This window comes from Perca fluviatilis, chromosome 18 (assembly GCF_010015445.1).
Source record: "Perca fluviatilis chromosome 18, GENO_Pfluv_1.0, whole genome shotgun sequence".
Taxonomy (NCBI): Eukaryota; Metazoa; Chordata; class Actinopteri; order Perciformes; family Percidae; genus Perca; species Perca fluviatilis.
Genome location: NC_053129.1, coordinates 20,480,550 through 20,501,992, shown reverse-complemented (window position 1 = coordinate 20,501,992; position 21,443 = coordinate 20,480,550). Strand labels below are relative to the sequence as shown.

The window sequence follows — 21,443 nt, the reverse complement described above, 5'->3', positions numbered from 1 at the left end:
ACACACACACACACACACACACACACACACATACACACACATATCAAAACAGCAGGGCTCCCATCTGCATCCATTTCCCTTACAGTGGTGATTGAGTGGACATACTGTATGAGAGAGAGGGGCGAGGTAATGCAGTAAATGTCATAAGTGAAATTCAGCCCACAAAATTGCAAGTAGGTTTTTATGCCATACTCTGGTAAAGGCAACAGGACCCTCCTTCCTTTCCCTCTTTTCTGTCTTACCAGTTTTGTTTTCAAACTTTCATGTTTCAGCAGTTCTCTGTTGGACAATGCTAGGTGGCTTAATGAAGCAGTCCACAATGAAACCCTGGAACTAAGAATCTATGAATCTATTAGGCTGGTAGAGAGCATGCTATTTGGACTCAGGCTACAATTAATCTAAAATAAGCAATAGAGGTTTGGACATACTACCTATATTTAGGCCAGGGGCTGGATAAGGAATGAGGTGTTTGAAAGTGGTTCCAAATATCTACAAGATAACAAGATAGCTACATCCAAGATGGAATAACCATTATTTTGTAATATTTTTAAGAATTGATTTGGTACATTTAGAAACATTTCAAATAAACTCTTAAACAGGTGCTTTAATTCGAATTTTCATTGTTTTCATTACCTCTAGCCAGGTTAGCCATTGTTAGCAATGCCAGTTTATAACAACGCATTACGCTGTTTTTTGTCCACAGATAGAAGATGGACAGGACTAGTGTACGACTGATTTAGTGAGACACAAATAACACAGGAGTGCTTATAACTGTACATTACTACAGCTTTCACAACTGTTGATGCATGGGGCATCCATGTTGGATTTTTAGCTAGGGGTACTCAGTGATTGCCGAGTACAAATGGAACACACTATTATTCATTTGCCTACCAGATGCCCACTTCAAAATGTTGTAAACGTTATTGTTTATTGCTCTGAGCGTCATAAAAAATCCTGTTGTATTGGGGTGGAGGAAAATCACAGAAATAGGTAACTATTCCAATGTGTAAATAACACTAATGGTTAGTTAGTCTTATTTTAGTTTTGGCTAAACTGAGTCTTTAAGTAATATTAAACTGGATTTTTTTATATGCTAGCCTGATCTACAGTAAAACACACAAGAGCTCTTCAAAAACCCACCTCTCTTGTGGCCAGGTTGAGTCAGTGGGTAGAGCAGGCGCACATGTACTTAGAGGTTTATGCCTCGATGCAGAGGTCCAGGGTTCGAGTCCGACCTGTGACGATTTCCTGCATGTCTTCCTCCTCTCTCTCCCCTTTCTCACCTAGCCCTTTTACATTTTTTTAATTAAAGGTGGAAAAAAAATACAAACAAAAAAAAACTCTCAAACTCTTTTGTCTACTTTTTTACTTGATGCTTCCACCAGTTACAAAAGCATAGATTGCTTACCACTCTCGTCTTCTCTTGGATTTTGGCTTAGTTTAACATCTCTCTTTCCGTCACAGCCCCCAGTTGCACAGATGAGAACAACCAGAACCAGAAGGGATCCCCATCCCAGGACAAGGGAGTCAAAGTGGTAGACACTCCCCAACAAATAGATGAGGAGGTAGGCACAGCTGGGAAATCAGACTCCTCGTGTGACCAGTCCAAGCCTCCCACAGAGACTTTGGTATCACTGACAACTGCCTGTGTTGTATCTGCTGTTGCTCGAACACTTTACAGATCTCACTTGCCAAAGCACACAAGCGTGCATCTCACTTTTTCCTCTCTTGTCTTTCTCACCCACTTACTTGCTGCTTGTGTTGATCAATTTTTCACTGCCAGATAAACATACCTTACTTGCAGGCATACACACACACACACACACACACACACACACACACACACACACACACACACACACACACACACACACACACACACACACACACACACACATTTGCAAGAGGAGAGCAGCATAAAATGGAGGGGTGGTTTTGTTGTTACTGTCTGATTCATCAGTGCTTGTCAGGGAGTAGTGATTTGTGCATGATTTATGAGCGACTAGATTGTCTGAAGACCCCCCATCTAACAGACCTGTTGTCATAGTTTGATGATTGCCAAAGTATATAGTGCGAAACACACCACACACCGATTGTACAGCGTGAACATGTCCATAAAAGTTTATTTGTTTTGCTGTGGTTACTGTCTGTCAGTGATACCAGCGATATGTCTGGAGGACAACAAAACATTTTAATGTTCCCTCAGTAACTACTTACATCTCATAAATATCTACAATCAATTTGACATTTCCGCAGTGGATTGAGCCGTTAAACAACAAAAACATATCTTTTGTGCAATAGACCTATCAAAAAAGTTAGTTTTGGTCTCTTCAACAAAATAACCCAACCGTGTAGCGACATCAATAGCAATGTAGTGACATCAATAACAATGAGACAGATTATGTCAGATCCCATTGATCAGATCAGCAGCAGGCCAGAATAAACAGCTATTCATCAGGACTAAGACCACTGATCAAGACTTAGAGCAACGGGTCAGTGATTAAAGGGCTGTTTTGCACCACAGGGACACACTCTAGCGATATAGATGCTCGGTAATGGTAAATTAATGGTAAAGACTCCTATAGTGTAATCTGTTTGGGACTTAAATACATGAAAGAAATGTTGTCAATGTGGCCTTCATTTTATTTATGGAGATGTACCATTATAGGAATTCATAACAACACAATCACTTGCTGCAAATTGTATGTATTAGGCTCTATTACAACTATAAGCACAACATTGGACAAATTAATACAGTTTATATGTGTCTAATTTTCTGTTTTTGTAGAAAATTTCTTAATCTATTAGTTTAAGTCTCACCTTGGGAGTTTTGAAATTCTGTCCTTTCTGTTCAGTAAGATGGATGTGGGAGTTGCCACCCCTGATATAAACTTGGCTAACACACCCTGTGCCTTGTCTCTCCCATTGTACCAAGCATGTGCTTCTGTCAAAGTGCAGTTCTTTAAGATCTCTGCGTCTCTCTCTAAATCATCAGCATTAGTACAGTTTACAGCTAATGTATATGTTCACAAAATAGCATCCATCTTATGTTGGCTGTGCATATTATGGTGTTGTATGCCACATGCTGTATAATGTTGTCTTTTTTTGTGATTCTGTCTATCACTTTGTGTGTTGGTTTTGTGCACTGACTTTGCTTGTCTTTGTTTTACAGAGTCATAAGTATGTGTTGCAGGCAGAGGTGCTTTATAAAAGCTGGAATTTGGATGAATCTCAACTGGCTTTTGTCCATATGCTCAGAGACTTGGAGAAGAATGAAATGAGAGGTGCATACATACATACATGCATCACAAACCCAACATCAAACAGTCAGCTAGACTCTCGCCCAAGTCGCCCAAGGGAAAGACAGGAAAGAAAGTCACAGTTTTTATTTTGCTCCCACATAAAAAAATGTTTTTGTTAATTTAGTAAAGTAACATGAATATTGATCTGAATCCCCCATCAAAATAAAATATGCATTATCATGCAGGGTTCAGATATCTGCAAATATCCCTATAATGGGTCAGCATTTTTATTTAACAATTCAAAAGTTTAATTCAAAATTTAAGCCCTGGGTTCTGAATGGATTTTCTGATATGGCCTTCATGTTTGTTTTTGCACAGCTTATTTTTGTGTTTGGTGTGAAATATTGCAGATACTAAGTAGGCAGTGTCGGGGGTTTGTTCTTTGCTTCCGCTAGCCAGAGGTCTGCTAATCACAAGCCTAATGAAAGCCAAATGAATGCAGCTGCTTTCGCAGATCATAGATTGTGATTTCTTGTGCCCACTGGTCGTTGGCTGAGGCAATAATCCTGTCCTCTGCCACCAACTCTTCTTCCCTGCCTTTAATCATGCTGGACAAATTGGATCGATTGAAAAATCAGGGCTTTCAAATTTGCGGCCGCTTCCTAAATATTCTGAGGAGATGAATTAATTGCGACACGGGTGGGTGTTGATGTGGAAGAGGTGCTGCATGGGTGACAATTTGCATGATTGCCTGAAGAGAGAGGCCAGCCTGCTGTCATTGAATTCTCATTGTCTTGTCTCTGTGGCTACAGACAAAAGTGCCCATATTTACCCATTCAGTTTGCATGGCATGAAATCTGAGGAGGGTGTGGGGGTGTTGGTGGGTGTGGGAGACAGTCCTAAACTAAAAAGCCAGATATCAGATGTATTTTGACTACAAAGGAAGACAATCTGCTGTTTACATATTTGCTAAAGTAATTGTCACGTGTAAGATGAGCAGTAATGATTAGTCACTGCTTAGATATGCTGTGTGTTATCATCTAGTAATTTGCATGTGCTTTCTGTTCATTGTACGTGAGCATGTTAAGGTTTTTTTCCCCCAACGTTTGTTTGGGTTTGTCCATGTGTGTACATGTAGGCCAATGTCCACGCAAACCTCCTGTGGTTTTCCAATAAGCTTGTGAAAGTGGGTCAATGGGAAGTCAATTGAAGTTGGCTCTTGCCCCCTGGTGCCCTGGGAAATATCTTAGCAGGAAAGTGAATTAATTTCACCGAATTTAACTATGTCTCAGTGGTGAGGCTGTGCCCTTGATCATGCTCCCCACATGCTACATGGATACACTACATGCCACGCCAAGCTTTGAAACCTCTTTAACAAGCGGTTTAAAATGCTGCAGTCAAAATACTCTACTGCGCATGTTTAATGAATGCACATTTACCTATTTTGGCTTTAAACCCCAGTATATACTGTTAGACCAGTCAGCAGCAGCTGTACATGCAGTTATGGTAGCAGTTTACAATCCCTTGCCAACCTTCTTAACATTTTCTTCATTGTGCTTTCAGGCTCTCCATGATAAAAAAATAAGCTTTTTTGATACACTATAACGTTTAGCCAGCTGAAAATCAGTTTTCAATACATGTTTCAGCCTGAAATTACAAGATTTACAAGATTGATATTTAGATCCAATTGGAACATTTAATTTTTGTATGACTTGAGATAAGAGTAACTCAGTGAGCATGCTCCAAAGCTGTTCAGGCAGAATGGCAGCGTGTCAGCTAAATGATGGATTATTATACCTCTCTATTTCACAGGAGTGAGACTCATAGTTAATGCTTCATCTAAGCTGGGGGTTGTGTTCACTCTTGCTATAAAGTGCAACAGTGCCATCTAGCACACATATGACCACACAACACAGGCAGTGTTTGCCAACTTTGTAACACTCCCACTTTAATGGGATTTAAATGTAGAACAGCTGAGGTTTATTGTGAAGATGAATGTCCTCTAATGGACATGGTATGTGTTTTAGTTTCACACTATAATTAAATTGATCTAAGCATGGCAAAGAAATGTTAATTTTGCACAAATGTAAGGTATGTTTGAACACTCCTAAATGCTCTCAGGTATCCATATTTTCCATGTTATTATTACTGACTGTAATGTTAAATACATTTACGGTATACTTGTCAAAGACATGTACAACTTCAGAATACTAAGGCATGCTGAAAAAAATGAAAATGTTTAAAATCCCTTTTCAACTATAAAATATTTAATTAAGTGATAATAGTAGTGCTTTTACATCACATAGTAATTAACGCCAAGTTTCCAGTATTGATCACATACACAGCTGATGTTGTAGATGTGATAGAAGAAGTGAATCTGCCTAATCTCTGTTTGCAAAATGCAGCATACAAGCTTGAGGACTTGAACCGTTCAGCATCCACCACTGACACACTGCAGCATCGTGGGCACAAATCTGACATACCCAAAGCCAACCGCAAAGGGGAAGTTGATAAGGAGAAGGGGAAGCCAGCTGCCAACTCTAAATCTGGCTCCAGGCAGGAAACGGTAATACTTCACTATAGGACATATAACAACAAAACCCCACAACGGCAAATTAGTTATTTTATATACATATCACCATATGAACTCAGAGGTGAGTTGTTGCAGGATAATTCTTTAATTAAATACCAGTGGTCACTGGGCAGGCAAGGATACATCTGAAAAGCTTTTCATCATATCTACCAAATTGCATTACCAAATAACTGTTGCGTTCCATTAGCTTTTATTGGATTGTATATTCTTATCAGATTGCAAGAGGCAATTGTATTACAGTGTTACATATGAAAACCATTCATTAAACGAGTTCTAGCCAGGCCAAATGCAACAGACATATTCCCTCAAACTAAAGGTCATGCACGGCTTTTTTAATCTTTATGTAAGTACATTTTTATACTATATTCCACAGTATCCCATGTTAAGCAAGGTACAGTGGTACTTGCAATGTAAAACTTAGTAAGAATTAGTAATAACCTTTTTCAGAGGAGGGTGTTGAGGCACTTCAGTTGAGTACACACTTAACTCCTCTTCACAGATTCCCATCCACATATATAATGAGATTGTTAAACGCAGTCCTGACATCGCTTTTATAATTGCATTTATTTATTTGTTTTATCAGGCAGATCAGATTTACATATTTTATTGACTAATGTCATCCGAGTCGGCTAACAAAGTGAGCCTGGCATCAACCGAATCCCACAACTGCCAGGATGACTTGCGTGTATTTACACTAAATAATAGATACTTATCACACACTATAATCTTGTGGTGTATAATTTTCAGTACAGTAATGTCTTGTTCAAAAACAGTATTTGTTTGGTTTGGTGAGAAACACAGTGCTTGTTTATTTCTTTTTTTTAAAAAATATTTTTTTTTTTTTTTCTGCTTGAAAAATTTCTTTTTCCAAAAAAAAACCCTTTTTTTTTTCAACGTTGAAAAATCCTAAGAAACAATGAAATTTGAAAGGCAGATTTTCAGAAAAGTGGTCAGCATCAATAAATTTACATTTTGAATATTGTTTTCCGCATTGGCAGCAGCACATATTTCAAAGTAGAGGAAATAATGATCAAAAATAATAAAAATGATCTGTCATTTAGGATGTAGACAGCTAAACAGGACACATAATCCGGGCTGGCTGTGTACCAGACTGTTTGAGAAAGATACATCCTCATAATGTATGGTGACCTTAAACTGGGATGTTTGTGTGCTTGAGCATGTGCAATATGTTTTCGTCTGTGTGTGCTTTGTGTGTGTACATGTTTGTGCAGAGCCTTGACCTGACTAAGGCGAACTGGACTCTGCGTGTGGTCAGTGACAAGAGCAAAACAGAGAGCATTGAGGTGATGAAGGACACGGAGAGAATGGACCAGATTAAAGCCATTAAAAAAGCCTGGGAAATGGCTGAACCAGGCCGCTGTGCTAAGGTAACCCAGAAGTTGTGATTTTATCTAATTACTTCGCAGTTAAAGTCCTTTTTAATGAAGTGTTTCCAATATTATCTGTTGTAGCAATGTGAAAAGTATGATTTAGAAAATGTCTTTAAATACTATTCTATACACACACGCACAGAATGTATGTCTTTTAGGCTTTAGAGTCTCGTCTCAAGTTTCTGAACCAACTCCAACATCAAGCAGGCGATGAAACTGCCACAGATGGCACAGAGAGCAGACAGCCAGGTACCATACTCCTCATACACACACTTGCATATTAATTGTATCTGGGCACTTTCTCTTTCCACTACTTGAGACATTTTCTGATTGGTTCGTTGACAGCTGCTTCCAGATCTGATCCTGGCATCGCTCTCAGTCCATTTAATCCAAAGCTGACCGATGCCTCATGCTCCCATTCTCCCATGGACTACACTCCCTTCATCAGGTGCTCTGCCGCTCTTACGCTCTTTCTTTTTCCCTCTGTTTGGAATTATTATTATTATTATTTTATTTTTTGGGGCTTTTCCGCCTTTATTTGATAGGACAGCTAGGTGAAAAAGGGGAGAGAGAAGGGGAAGACATGCAGGAAATTGTCACAGGTCGGATTCGAACCCTGGATCTCTGCGTCGAAGCATAAACCTCTCAGTATGTGCGCCTGCTCTACCCACTGAGCCAACCCGGGCCACGGAATTATTATTATTATAAGACAGCACAAGTCTAAATGATGACTAAATCAGATAGTAGCCGTCACACCATAATTTGTTAACATAGTTATATAGTCACATTGCAGAAGTATCACTATGGTTGATTGTGTAGCGCACTGTAACAGTCATCTGTTCTAACACATTCATATCTGTACTTAGAGGGCAGCAATGTAGAATAATACATACTGTAAACAACCAAGACATACTCATCCTTTTTTCCCTCTTTAAGTATGCAGTCCAGTTGCCTAATGTAGTTGTTGGATCACTTTGCTTATCTAGCTTTGTGAGCCTGAATTAAGTCTTAGCTGTGAGGCCTGGTTGCACTAGGGGATTGTGCGTGTGTATTTTGGGTATGCATGTTGCTATGTTGGTGGACATACCAGCATCTGTATCCTCAGCAGATTGGTCTGCAGGACATTGCTAGTGATTTCATGTGTTTATGACCTTTGCTCCCATTGGTGCTGTGAACAGCAATGTTACAAAGCTGTACACTTTGACTGGCCTGAAAGGGAAATAACTCCAGAGGACAGTGATTTATACTATGTAATGTATAGACATTAAGGGGAGGCTAAGTGGAGAAAAAGACACACAAAATGTAAAAAAATCTGCCTCCAAATCAAATATTCTCCATAAACTATTCTACTCTGGCACTCAAATTTGGCAATTGTATAATCATGAATATCTCTAATATCAATACGCAGTTAGTTTCAGCACCTATGAGTATTCTATGTGTAAAGTGTCAATTTTGGACTTTTGTCGGCGTCAGTGCTCTCAAGGTTCAACGGTTCCCCTCAGAGTCTCCCCTTGCTCTCCATCACACCATCTCTCAATTAAAGTTTTTCAATTCAATTTTATTTATAGTGTCAATTCACAACAGGAGTTATCTCAGGACACTTTACAGATAGAGCAGGTCTAGACCGCACTTTATAATTTAAAAAGACCCAACAATTTCCCCCCCAAGAACAAGCATCTCCCCTCCTCCCTCCATCCATCTCTCCCTCTGTCCGTCCCTCTCCATGATAAATGAGATGACATTTGGATCTGTTAATTAGAGAGCTATTTTAGGACCCCAATGAGCTCGTTGCTCCAATGAGATGTGCCCCTCTTCCATCACCTCTCCATCCTTTCCTGGTGTGGGTGCGTGTGTGCGTGCGTGTGTGTGCGTGCGTGCGTGCGTGCGTGCGTTCGTGCGTTCATGCGTGTGTCCGCACCTGTGTCCGTGTCCAGCTGCTAATGGCTGCTGACAGTTTGGCCTGCAATCCGAGCCGAGAGAGAGAGAGAGATCCTTAGGAGTAGTCTATTAGAGGTGTCTGCAAAACACCTCTTTCTCACAAAGGTGCACCACAGGACACAAAATGGATTCACAGTCATGCACACACACTAATGCATGCCATCTTTATAACATTTGCACACATGTTGTTAAAGAGGTTGAACAGGGCAGTTTTCATTAAACCAAATGAACTCCCATCATCACCTCCACTGGCCTACCCTCATTCATTTAGGTCAGCTTATAGGAAATCGGCAGCCATATTTAGCACTTTTAACTATCTTTGAATTCCTCCGTGTGTGTGTGTGTGTGTGTGTGTGTGTGTGTGTGTGTGTGTGTGTGTGTGTGTGTGTGTGAGTGTGAGTGTGTGTGTGTGTGTGTGTGTGTGTGTGTGTTTGTGTGCTGCAGAGGGCTACCCCCAGTTATTTATTTTTCTCAAACACACAAAAGGCTGACAAAAGGCTTCACTCGTTCATTCCATGTATGTCTCCTCTTTCCACACACACAAATACATGTTATTTAAATTAAACATCAAAAGGAAAAATAAAACAAATATGGTGGTTACAACCAGAACCAAATACACCTCTCAGATATCAATCTGGATATACAACTTGGGATATGAGATAAGGCCTGGGACTCCCTATCTCTGCATTTATCTCCCACATTTTCATTTATATTCATCCTACCTTTGTCAACATTGTTAGTTGTCCCATCTCACAAAATAGCCTGTTCAATTTGGTAGAATGTAATAATATTTTCTATAGCTTGAGCTGATGATAGTTGTTTATATTGTATATCTGATCCTCCTAACATACTGTATACACATTGAATCAAGTCCTTGTGTACGTCCGTAGACGGCAAAAGGATTTTCCAGTGCTGATGGACTCTCAGATAGAGGAGATCCGGCTGAAGGAGCGCCTAGAAAAGATCCAGACTTACCGGTTGGTCCGAGACAATGTGCTGGAGCATCAGAAGCAGCAGGAGCTCAACAGGAAGGAGCTAATGAGACACCCGCTGGAGATGTATGAGAACATTCAGGTCAGTTGAGACAGAGAGAGGACTGTGTGATATGTCTAAAGGTGAAGATTTAGACAGTAATAATAATCAGTTTTGACTATTAAAGTAAAAGAGAGTTGGTCATTCTGTAGTCTCATTGCCAGACCTTCCTCCACAGCACTGTGGACTAAGGTCTGGCGAATCCACACAGCATTCCGGGATGGGAGAAAAAGGTGCTTTGGTTTATTGGCATTTCTTTAAACCAATCACAATCGTCAGAGCAACGGCGCCTCAGCAAAATAGCCTCGGGAAGGAACTAGTTTTGGTGGAACGTGTACGTTTAAAAGTTGTTTTAGTCGTGCAACAGAAAACTCAGATTGGACAGATAGTCTAGCTAGCTGTCTGGATTTAACCTGCAGAGATCTGAGGAGCAGTTAACCATAGTCCTCATAAATCGACCAGAGTTTAAAATGCCAACACAAAGAAAGCGGAAGGTACCGGACATCCGGCTGAATTGAAAGACATCTGGCGGAATTTCCGGCGGCAAGTGGAACATCGTTGATATAGACTAGTCATTCTTTAACTTCTTTCTCTTTACCTCTCTGTCTTGTGTCCAGGCAGTCTTGTGGCAGCGGCGTAAGAAATTCCTTGATGCTTGCGAGGCATTTAGAAACCGTCAGATGACGGCCACAAAAAAGGAACTGGATGAGAAACAAGTTCTGGAGGAGGTCCAGCAGCCACTTGTAGAAAAAACGATCTCCACCTCTGCTGCCACCCAGCAGCCCACCAAAGGTGCCAAGAGTGCTGTCAAGAAGAAATGATGGTCATTGGCACTAAGTTCCAGTTTCTGTTCTCCTCAGCTGACTCTTCTCCACAAGTCTGTTTAAACACTGAAGAATCTTCATTTAATCACATCGTAGCGTGCACTTGATGATATAATACCAGACCAAAAGATTGTTGCTGCACCTGATTCAGAGATGAATGCTTTTGCCTCTTGCTTATGTCTTTTTACTCTATTGAAACATGAAACTAAGGACTAAAAAATTAGTTTGTTTGTTAATGTTTGTAATGATTTTTGTTTTCTACCAAATATGTTCATACTTTCATTTTTACTGTATTTTGTATCATTTTTAGAAAAGTATTGTCATACCACACATCTATATCCTTAATCTTTCATTTATAACCTGTATTAACAGAGCCACTGTTGACCCACAAAAGCAATCTTTGTAGCTTTTGTTTATTTCCATTTAAAATGTATAGAATATAATAAACCCTACTGGCTTTGTGCATTGTTCATTGCACTGAGAATGTCAAGCCATCTCACTTGCAATGCATGGCTTTGACTTTTTGATGCCCAGAATGCCTGATTATATTCCACAAATCTTTTTGTTTTCTTTAAGGTCACTGTATTGACTGTACGACTCAAAGCGAGCTGGATACAGCCAACCACCCACAGGCTGTATGTAGGAGTGGTACTGATTCATTAATAAATATTCCTGCTGATTGAAGCCCACACGGGTCCATTCCTACAAGACAAAGTGTTTGGAAAATGCAACATAAAATCATAAAATCTTTTCAGCAACATGGCTACTATTGAGTACCATGATCCTTAAGGTTGAAGTGAATATATTTCAAAACAGATGGTTAGGTTTCTAATATGCATACCGGTTGATCAATCCGGTGTTTCTTTGTCAAATGAATTTGACATAGTAAAGTAAGTGCCCCTTATTTTAGCTTAGTATTCTGAGTGCATATAGTTGCTCTCCATCCCTCAGAGAGGCAGCTGGCCAGCTGAGGAATGGGAATCTAAATTGGAAATGAAAGGGAAGAGGCTGCCATCTAGTGGCTGTGGACAGAAATACATTTTCATTATCATGCCTGCACTATGCCGTTTTCATAGCTGACAATAATGAATAGTTCAATTTTGTGCTGCTGCATGAAGGAAATTATTATTTTGCTGTGTGTGTGTTGAAGTGTGTAGATGTGCGTGCGTGTACAAGATAGGGTGAGAGGAATTATTTGTGCCTGCTTGTACTGTATGTGTGTGCATGCGCAAAGTCATCCTGCAGTAATCCACTCCTGCTCTAGAGCTTTTGTACTCTGCTGCTGACAATTGGTTTATTACAATTCTTCTTTGTAAGGAATGATTTCCTTTCATTATGATATTGGAATTAAATTAGGAATATACAACAAATGAATCCGGTCTCGTACAAGGAAGCTGTAGACACAAGAAAACTTTAACACTAATTGTTTCTCTGTGAACACTTGCACACATTGTTTAATATAAATGTTTCCACCTGGTGCTGCTCTGCTCTGCATGTGTGTATTTTTTCTGCTTATAAAGGTGTGCTGCTGCGTGGTGTGTATTTGCACATTGAATTTTGAGTGTCTGTTCAGTCTGTCAGGCTAGCCAACCACTATTTCTACTCTTGTAACTGCATGACAGAGCTAATCCTGAAAGCCTTGTTCCTGGCACAGAACATTCCCTCTCGCCCAATTCCTTCCTCTCCTTCTAAAACATTAGCTGTTTGCTGTTTTCCGTACCCCTAACCTGCCCCCCTCCTCTGTGCATGACGTATAGTTGTTGAGTGTAAGTATGTCGCACCATTCTGTTGTTAGAGAGATCACACAACGTCCTAATTGGCAGTGACGTGTTTGTATTAACGGAGAGGCTGTTTCTTAATTGGCAGCTGTTGGCTGGTGGTTTGATGCAAATGTGTTGTGATCGACAGAAGAACTCTGGTGTAACCTTGAAAACGTGGGGACTGTTGGCTTTTGTGTGTGTGTGTGTGTGTGTGTGTGTGGGTGTGTGTGTGTGTAATTGTGTGTGTGTGCATTTGACTTCCCACAAGTAATAAGAAAATATTTGATCCTTAAATGGACCCACATAGAGGGATGATGAAATTAAGTGAAAGTAGATACACATTCCCTGAGTGGAGTGGAGACTGTGGTGGCTCTTTAATTCACTTTCCATTTTAGAGGTAATAATTCAGGAATGTCTTCATCAATTTCTTTGCTTTTACTTTTGTGAATGACAAGAAGGGCATTCTAACTACCAGGAACTGCCTGTGTATTCATTGTTTTCGCTCTCCATTTAATGTAACAGTGTCTGTCTCTTTCATTTACCTCAAACTGTCTCATGTTGTTCAGTGTAGCTATGATGCTGTCCTTTTCCTTTTTTTTTTTTTTTTTTTTTCTCCAGGGCCCAGTTTTTCAAAAAATTTTATCTGGATCAAATTGATCTGGATTTGGAAATCCCATGTTTTGCTATCCAGGATCACCTGATCCATCTTACTTTTATGCCAGTTTGTTAAAGGAACATTGGATTGGATCACTGTGATCCAAATACCAAATTTCAGGATTACCAAATCATGTTTACCAGAGCCTTAAATGGAACCAACAGTGTAGCCTACTGGCTTAGCGAGGAACAACAGGTAGGCACAGTACCGGTGGCCACAAATAGCCATTGTTTGTTTTAATTTTAAGAAACAGAAACACTGTAATAAACAGAAACATTTTACATTCCTTATTTTGTTATAATGTTAAATAACAAAACAAAAACAATACTATCCAATAGTATTATATATATTAGATGTGACATGCTTCAAATATATAGAAATGTATATATCATCAGTAAACATTGATTTTGTGATCATTCACTTAAAAAAAACTGATTTGATTGTCTGATTTTATTTGGTTTGAAAAATCACAACTGGATCCACCCTTCTGATGGGATCAGGATAATCCTGTTTTTTTGGATCAAATAGATCCCAAACCGAGTTCAAAGTTTAGAAAAACCCAAAGGGCAGGTTTGATCCAGATCAAATGTAAGATCGGGTTCCCTCTTTTGCTTTTTAAAAACCCATTTCCAAGATTTGATCCACTCCGTGATCCGAAAAACTGGGCCCAGGAGATCACTGGCCTGGCCAGGAAATAGTTAAAGCATGTCAATCTTTGTGCAACCATAAATTTATGTTTTTACATCATACTTTTTGTGGGGATTAAACTAATGAGATATAAGATGATAAGTAGTGAGCTTTAGAGGTGGACTTTGTAACCTGTGGACAAAGCCAGGCAGTATGCTTAATTTTGCTAATCCTGGCTGTAGCTTCATATGAGAGTGGTATTGATCCATTCATCTAACTCTCAGCAAGAAAGCAAGTAAGCATATTTCCCAAAATGTTGAACTATTCCTTTAAGTGTACTCCTCTGAATTATGCACTAGCCAATGATTTTCTTCCATAAAAAGGGTAGACTTGTTTTGCACTCAATCTATATATCTGTATAGTCTGCAAAGAATATGCAGCGGCCTTCAAGTCTTCAAGAGCCTTATGCTCAGTTAGCTCCTTTTGCCTTTTCATTCACCTTTCTCTGTGCATTCCACCACACATCAATAAGCACACACATACAAACATCCAGACACAAACATGCACTTCCAGCTGCCACGGGGTGGATACAGGGTCCTTTGGCTTATTGGTTCAACATGCTGCAGCCTTGTCACATTGTTGTTTCTCTCTCCCTCTGGGACTGGATGTCTCTAGAGGTCCATCCTCAGAGCCTGCTATGCTGATAAAAGACAAAAGAGCTAGACTAGAGGCTGTGCTGCTGTAGCTAAGGCTCAGCTCAGACGATAGGGAGCAAAAGGCCAAGCCTTTACTGTATGTTGACAGAACGATAGCGCTGAAGGGGGAAAAGGTGAGGACTCACAGATTGACGTTCAGGCTTTACTGCAGTAATCCAAAACCCCTGTAACTCTGTCTCTAACACACACACACACACACACACACACACACACACACACACACAACACACACATACACACAAAAGCCCAGACTTGCAGACAGAAATGCTGACCTGGTTGCAGCTTCACTCTTGTAACCCAACTATTTCCCTCCCCTGCCTCACCTTGCATTGGCTTCGCATTCTCTTTACTCTTTTTTTTTTGGCCCACTCTCCAGCAACACCATCTCTCTCTTCAGCCAATACACAGGGCAGCTCTGCAGACACCAAGGGGGGGGAGATGTGAAAATCAAATAATGAGTCTGGAGAAGTTCACAAAAAAACTGCAACACTTCAGTTTTAGAGGTGCTGAGCGAATAAAGCACTGAACACAAGGTCATCATCACCATAGAAAAACGGTACCTGTCATCAGATTTAAGAGACCAACTGTAAAGTGTGAGAAATCCTGTGTAAGAATGTGTTCTATTGTAACTTACTGTATACAGATTGGCTTTCTTATTGTATCATCCTTATTTCCCTACAGCCCTCACTTATCAATGTCTACACCCCCCCCCAGACTACCAGTTAATACTTTGTAAAGATTATTCCTATTTGAAGGTCAGACTGAGTCAATATTTTAGCAGGGCTGAGGAAGCACATGCCGGGATATAATGTCTGTGGTCCACTTAAAGATTTGACAGTGACAGCAGAGATAGGCAAGTTACTTTTCACAGCACAGGCCTGGTTGACAGCTGTCGCTCACTCAGCACATCGCTACACAATTTTTACAGTGGAGAGATCAAGGGATTGTGTGTATGTGTGGGCACATTGCTAAATGTGTGTGTGTGTCCAGAAATAGTGATCAAAGTTGGCTTTTGCATTCGAGCTGTCCTCTGGGATATTTTAGTCCCTACTACATCCCCTGACAGTTATACTAACTACTACTGATATCAGGGAACTTCTTTTGGTGGCTGCTGTTGTGTTTCGAAGTTGCACATGTCCATAGTTATTATAGTGAAGAGACTGTGGTTGTCAGGATGCAGCTGATGTAACTTCCTGTTGTGCCACAGCCTGTCCAAAGTGTTTATTTCAAAAGATCTTTGAATGGTGATTTAAAGTGCTCCAGATGTGGTTATCTTTGTTTGTAGCTGTATATAAGGAACACTTTTGTTTAGCACAGCCCTAATCATGCATCATTTGATGTGACTGCTTCACAGCTCTGCCTCAGCTGATAGGTGGATACAGGGTAAGATAATAGATAGATAGCTGGATGGGAGGATACACACAATTTCCTTAAAAAACATCACAGCGACTGCTTGACTCACAACCTAATTGCCTCGTGTTGGAGATAATTGCATTAATTCAGCGGTGCAGACTCAGTATACACAGCAGAGCCGGGAGGTGTCAGGTTGCCAATAAAACAGGAGTCATCCCACTTTATTGGATTGTGCAATAGCCTTTGCCAATCACAGGGGATAATTGTGCAGCTTAATTCACCATCAGATGCTACAGAAGGAGAGGAGTCCTGGGTAAGCCAGCTCACCATCATGCCACTGTAGTCCTGCAGGAAAAAAAATGCAACTTTCCTCAGAATCCTCTTTTCAGTTGTTATTTCTCAGCACTATCGTGTTTGGCTTCAGATTCCTTTTTAATTTGAACACATCAGGTCATGATTCTGTCCACACATTAGACCTCTAATGTGTGGACAGAAAGGACTCCTAGCAGTTCAGCGACACAGGCGTGGTCATGGTGAAGGGCTAATTGGATACAATGAATTGATTAGAGCTGAAACCAACAGGGTGTGGCTGTACAAGGGAGATATTGATAGCCTGTCCTGTGCTCAGCATTGATTATTGCTATCTTAGATATGTAACAGGACAGGAGACTTGTCTCTCACACACACACACACAGACACACACACACACACACACACACAACACACACACTCCCTTTGAGCCTATTTTTCCTTGCATTTATAACCATATGTATGTGTAATTAGTTAACAGGGTAGTAATACTTTGAGGTCTCTATTCAACCTAATACCAGTAAAATCATGGTAGCCTTTGCTTTCTTTGACTGTATTGGATTTCCCCTCTGCTCCCTCAAACGACTGGGACTTATAGTAGTGGTCTCGACTCATTGAGTCAGTGACATTGAGGATGAAATCTCTTTCTTCAATCTCCGGATGACTGGTGTAAGTAAACTTAATTTTGGCTGCACGCCGACTGCAGCTTCTTTCTAAGAATCTGTCCTCCCAGTCGCCTGTGTCACTGGCATTCGTGTGCGTGTGTGTATGTATGTGTGTGTGTCTGATTATTGTAATTGATACCAGCTGTGCTGCCCCAAGTAAAGACAAGCTGACATTGTGTCATGTCCATCCCTTGAGCTGTTTTCACAAACATGCCTGCACATAGACACACAAGCCACAAAATGAACACAATTTCAGTCTAATCTGGATCGTTAGGGATGTATGACTTTATGACCTTGAACGCTGATCTAACAACATGTCTAGGTGGTTTTACACGCCTCTCTTCTCTCACACATTTGTCAAAAATGAGTTGTGATGCCAGGATCATAAACTCATGCTTCTATAAGACTCCAGCATTTGATTAGGAGTGCTAGGGACGTGATGAGGGCTTTATGGTATTGTCAATTTCTTCACCCCCATCTCCTCATCTCGGTTATCCTCCCATCAATATTTATAAGCCCCTCTGTAACCATAATGACTGGTAGGTGGGTGGGGGGAGGGAATCTGTGGACGCATCTACATGTGTGTTGCAGGGGGAATGTTTGACATTGAAAGCATCCTCTTATTTAACCAGGCAGAGACAATCAAGTGTTCCCTCAAGGGCATTGACTCATTAACTTGCTACCCTTCGTGTGTGTGTGTGTGTGTGTGTGTGTGTGTGTGTGTGTGTGTGTGTGTGTGTGTGTGTGGGTGTGTGTGTGTGTGTGTGTGTGTGTATAGTGCATATTTTTGCACGTTCTTGTGAGAAACATCTTGCGTGAGCACCTTCTGCTTGTTCCTTTTAATCACAAGCCCCCCAGCATACAGTATGTGTGCCTGAGCTATATGTGTGATGATACTGTATGTCATCTCACTTGTTAGCTATAGTTAGTGCTATACTGCATACACTTGCTGCTTAAGGACACAGTGGTTGAATGCGGCAGGAAGCCCTAAACTCAGGTGTGCTATGATTTGCTTGATTAACTACAGCTGTCAGTGAGGGCAGAAGGTCCTTGTCCCTCCAGTCCTTCTGCATGACAGGCAGACGCCCTGACTCTCTGCAACTTGCTATTGTCCCTTGTGTCCCCCTGGGTTTTTCACTTTCTCCAGACAGCACAGGGACTTGCTGCTAGAGGGTCAAACAGGGCTGACTGTGATGCCGAGCTCTGTTAGATGGATCTGTCTTGAGTGTATGCGAGTGCGACAAGGTCTATCCCTGTTAGGTTATCTGTGAGAATTGAATTGGTGAAAATCCTCAAGAGGTGAATCGTCTGTGTTTTAAGGACATTTATTCCCAGTTCATATGTACATTGTTGTGAGCATTGCCTGTTGATGTTACTCCTAATTTATTTTTGTCTAGCTTTCTTTACTAATTTTAGAATAGTTGAAGGAAATCATTAAAGATTACTATTATTAATTACATAAAGAAATGGAAATAGAATGCAAATCAACTACATTCTTATATAATCAGAGAACATACAATCCTATACTTATAATCAGAGTGATGAGATACATGTAGGTATATGTATATGAAGTATGTGAATGCATATTCATACTCTATGCAAACATCTGTGTAATGTATGCAAATGTGCATTTGCAGGTTGCCGTTTTCACTCTGCAATCTGCTGTCCAACAATACACTTTACCCTCTGCTGCGCCACTGTGTCTTCAAAACTAGAGGGAAGAAATGCATAGAATATACAGTACATACAAATTTGCTGGAGTGTGTTTTTGTTTCCGTGTTAACTGGTTAACTCAGCATTGCCTTTAACAGTCTTGTGCTACTGCTGATGTATACTATATGCCCAGTGGTCATTATTTAATTCAATTTATAGTATCAAATCATAACGAGTTATCTCAACAGACTTTACAGATAGAGTAGGTCTAGACCACACTCTATAATTTACAAAGCCCCATCAATTCTAATAATTCCCCAAGAGCAAGCAATGCGACAGTGGCGAGGAAAAACTCCCTATTAGACAGACCCAGGCTCTTGGTAGGCGGTGTCTGATGGTGCCGGTTGGGGATGTGATGAACAGCGGCAATAATAGTCACTTTAAAGATAATGGAATAGTGACTTCAAATGATAGTCGACACTAGCTGCTTGATACAGTCAGTCATAGTTGTCATGTTGTAGATGCTCCTGGCTCATCCACACTCACCCCTGATCTGAGATTAGCACTGGATTAGTGCTCCGCTCATGTGCATGGCAGCTAATAGATCTGTATTTGCATCATTTGCATATTACCCTTGGTTGTTGTGCTGAATGATAATACATAGATAATTGATCGGCTGCAGAGGCATGGTGTTCTGCACTGGTGTAATTGGTCCACATACAGTTGTCTCTAGAATAATAAGGTTTACCATGCTGTAGGATATAGTTCAACCTGCAAAACATTAAGACAACTTTGTATGCCTAAAAGTGCTTCAGAAGCGACAGAAAGACCAGGCTGGACAAACTTATTTGTCAAGTAATCTCAGGAAAAAGTTGCGCAAAAACATGTCACTGATGAATGCTTAGCACCAAAGATTTTTCCAGAAATAAAGTAAACTTGGTTACATCAACCCAGGGAGAGGCAAGGACTGAACTGACAGTAAGAATACAATGACCAGCAGGCTGCCATTTCAAAGCTTCACAAATATATTAGTAGGTAGAAGCAGAGTACTTCAATGTGTCTTTGCAACTCTTGTACTTAAGCTCATTGTTCTACACTTACATTTTCAATTAAACAAAAATATGACAGCTTATGAAATGAAACCATCATTATATCTGTATGGCTTAAAGACCTTTAGTCAAATGAACAGATATTACCATATCACCTTGACTTTACATGGGATTAACATCTCTCTTGACCACCCCCCTCTCTCTTCTCTCTCTTTTCTTTCTGTCCTGCTCTCTTTACAAAAAAACAAAGAAAAAAACACTAATACGCCTCAGTGGAAAGCCTTATCAAAGAGCACAAACACAGCAGTCAGATTCAAAATACAACACACACACATACACACAATGCAGCCAGATGAATGGCCCCGGCCACAACACAATGGTGCTAAATTAAATCACTGATGTCAGAGTCGCCAAAAGACTCACTCACTCACTCACTCACTCACTCACATGCAAGGACTGACTAATAAGGACCTCTTTGTTTGCCTGTGTAATGTATTCTGGATCAGGCGATTTTAGTAGGGTTTTGAAGGTGTGTATGGTCAATTTCAATTCATTATGCAAATCAGCATTACAACAATTGTTCTCAAGCCACCCTGATTGCTGAATTAATAATTTGCTCCCTGGTCCGCTTTGTATTTTTTTTGTCTTTTATTCAATAGCATCTTCATTTCCTTGATGCAACCTTTACATCAGCTGCGTCTCAACAAAGGACTGCTTATGTGGGAACACTAACAGACAAGCTCATATAACCAACATTGGTTATTACAATGTCTGCCTATGGTGGACATACAAATGCCCTTTTTTGGACTTTCTCCAGGTTAGGCTTAGCATCAGGTGTTGTTAGCAAGAGTGCAAACACAAGCTATTACTTCCGCCGCTGCACCCCTGTCCCTGCTGCCGGCGGCAACCTGTCAAAGATGACCGTGCAAACAGCTCAAACAGGTGGCTACGTCATTGTCACTCAAGCATGAGCAGCCTCAACTGAGCTTGTCATGGCTGGTACTTTTCATCTGTGACATTACAAACATACACAGATGCACTGAGGTTCTGAACTCTACTCACTTAAGCTTTAAAGGGAAACATAACCAGGGATGAAGTTGTCTGAGTGGTAGATCTTTATACATCTTTACATTAGCTAGTCCAAGTAGTAAACAGCCTGAGGGTCATAAGTGGAATACTCTTTGGGGGCCCAACTGTGAGCTCATGACCTGACCCACCAGAATTGCGACATTTCAGTGTCACCAAGTCGGCATTTCATTTGGATTGTGGCAGGAAATTGAAAAGAGGAAACCCATGTAGGCACCGTGAGTGCTAGCTAAATGCACCACCAAACCACCCTCTAATATGTCCCATAGATAGCAAATCATATTAAGGTGCTTGTAGAGACCACCTTAGCTGAAGCACATATGCAAGGTGAATGAATCCTAATGCTGTTTTGATGGGAACCGTTTTGAATTTAATGGCTATATATCACAGCATTTGCTGCAAAGCAAATGAAAGATATAGCCGAATTATCATGTTCGACGACTGGTACATGCAAAACATGACCATGGAGTTTTTCAAACTATTCCACATGACATGATTGCTGCCTAGCCTGTACCTACTGTGTTAGGTATCTACCTGTTAAAAGGACAAA

The 21,443-nt window shown here is 40.5% G+C and overlaps 2 protein-coding genes across 11 annotated transcripts in view; both read left to right on the top strand.

The window, feature by feature from the left end:
- The window catches only part of adgb (androglobin), a 43,809-nt gene extending 32,281 nt beyond the window's left edge, over window positions 1-11,528 (top strand). For 5 of the 7 annotated variants that reach the window (XM_039782535.1, XM_039782533.1, XM_039782532.1 and 2 more), the window contains 8 exons: window positions 1,465-1,565; window positions 3,173-3,284; window positions 5,648-5,808; window positions 7,068-7,223; window positions 7,385-7,475; window positions 7,572-7,674; window positions 10,055-10,238; window positions 10,814-11,528. In XM_039782535.1, the coding sequence (XP_039638469.1) occupies window positions 1,465-1,565; window positions 3,173-3,284; window positions 5,648-5,808; window positions 7,068-7,223; window positions 7,385-7,475; window positions 7,572-7,674; window positions 10,055-10,238; window positions 10,814-11,017 (1,112 nt within the window). In that variant the 3' untranslated portion in view covers window positions 11,018-11,528. Of the gene's footprint in view, window positions 1-1,464; window positions 1,566-3,172; window positions 3,285-5,647; window positions 5,809-7,067; window positions 7,224-7,368; window positions 7,476-7,571; window positions 7,675-10,054; window positions 10,239-10,813 lie in introns of those variants that run through there. The other 2 variants (XM_039782534.1, XM_039782539.1) reach the window with 2 other exon arrangements.
- Window positions 11,529-16,403: 4,875 nt separating this feature from the next.
- The window catches only part of stxbp5a (syntaxin binding protein 5a (tomosyn)), a 109,095-nt gene continuing 104,055 nt past the window's right edge, over window positions 16,404-21,443 (top strand). For 3 of the 4 annotated variants that reach the window (XM_039781914.1, XM_039781911.1, XM_039781910.1), the window contains exon 1: window positions 17,086-17,109. In XM_039781914.1, coding sequence (XP_039637848.1) covers window positions 17,101-17,109 — 9 coding nt within the window. In that variant the 5' untranslated portion in view covers window positions 17,086-17,100. Of the gene's footprint in view, window positions 16,445-17,085; window positions 17,110-21,443 lie in introns of those variants that run through there. The other variant, XM_039781912.1, reaches the window with a different exon arrangement.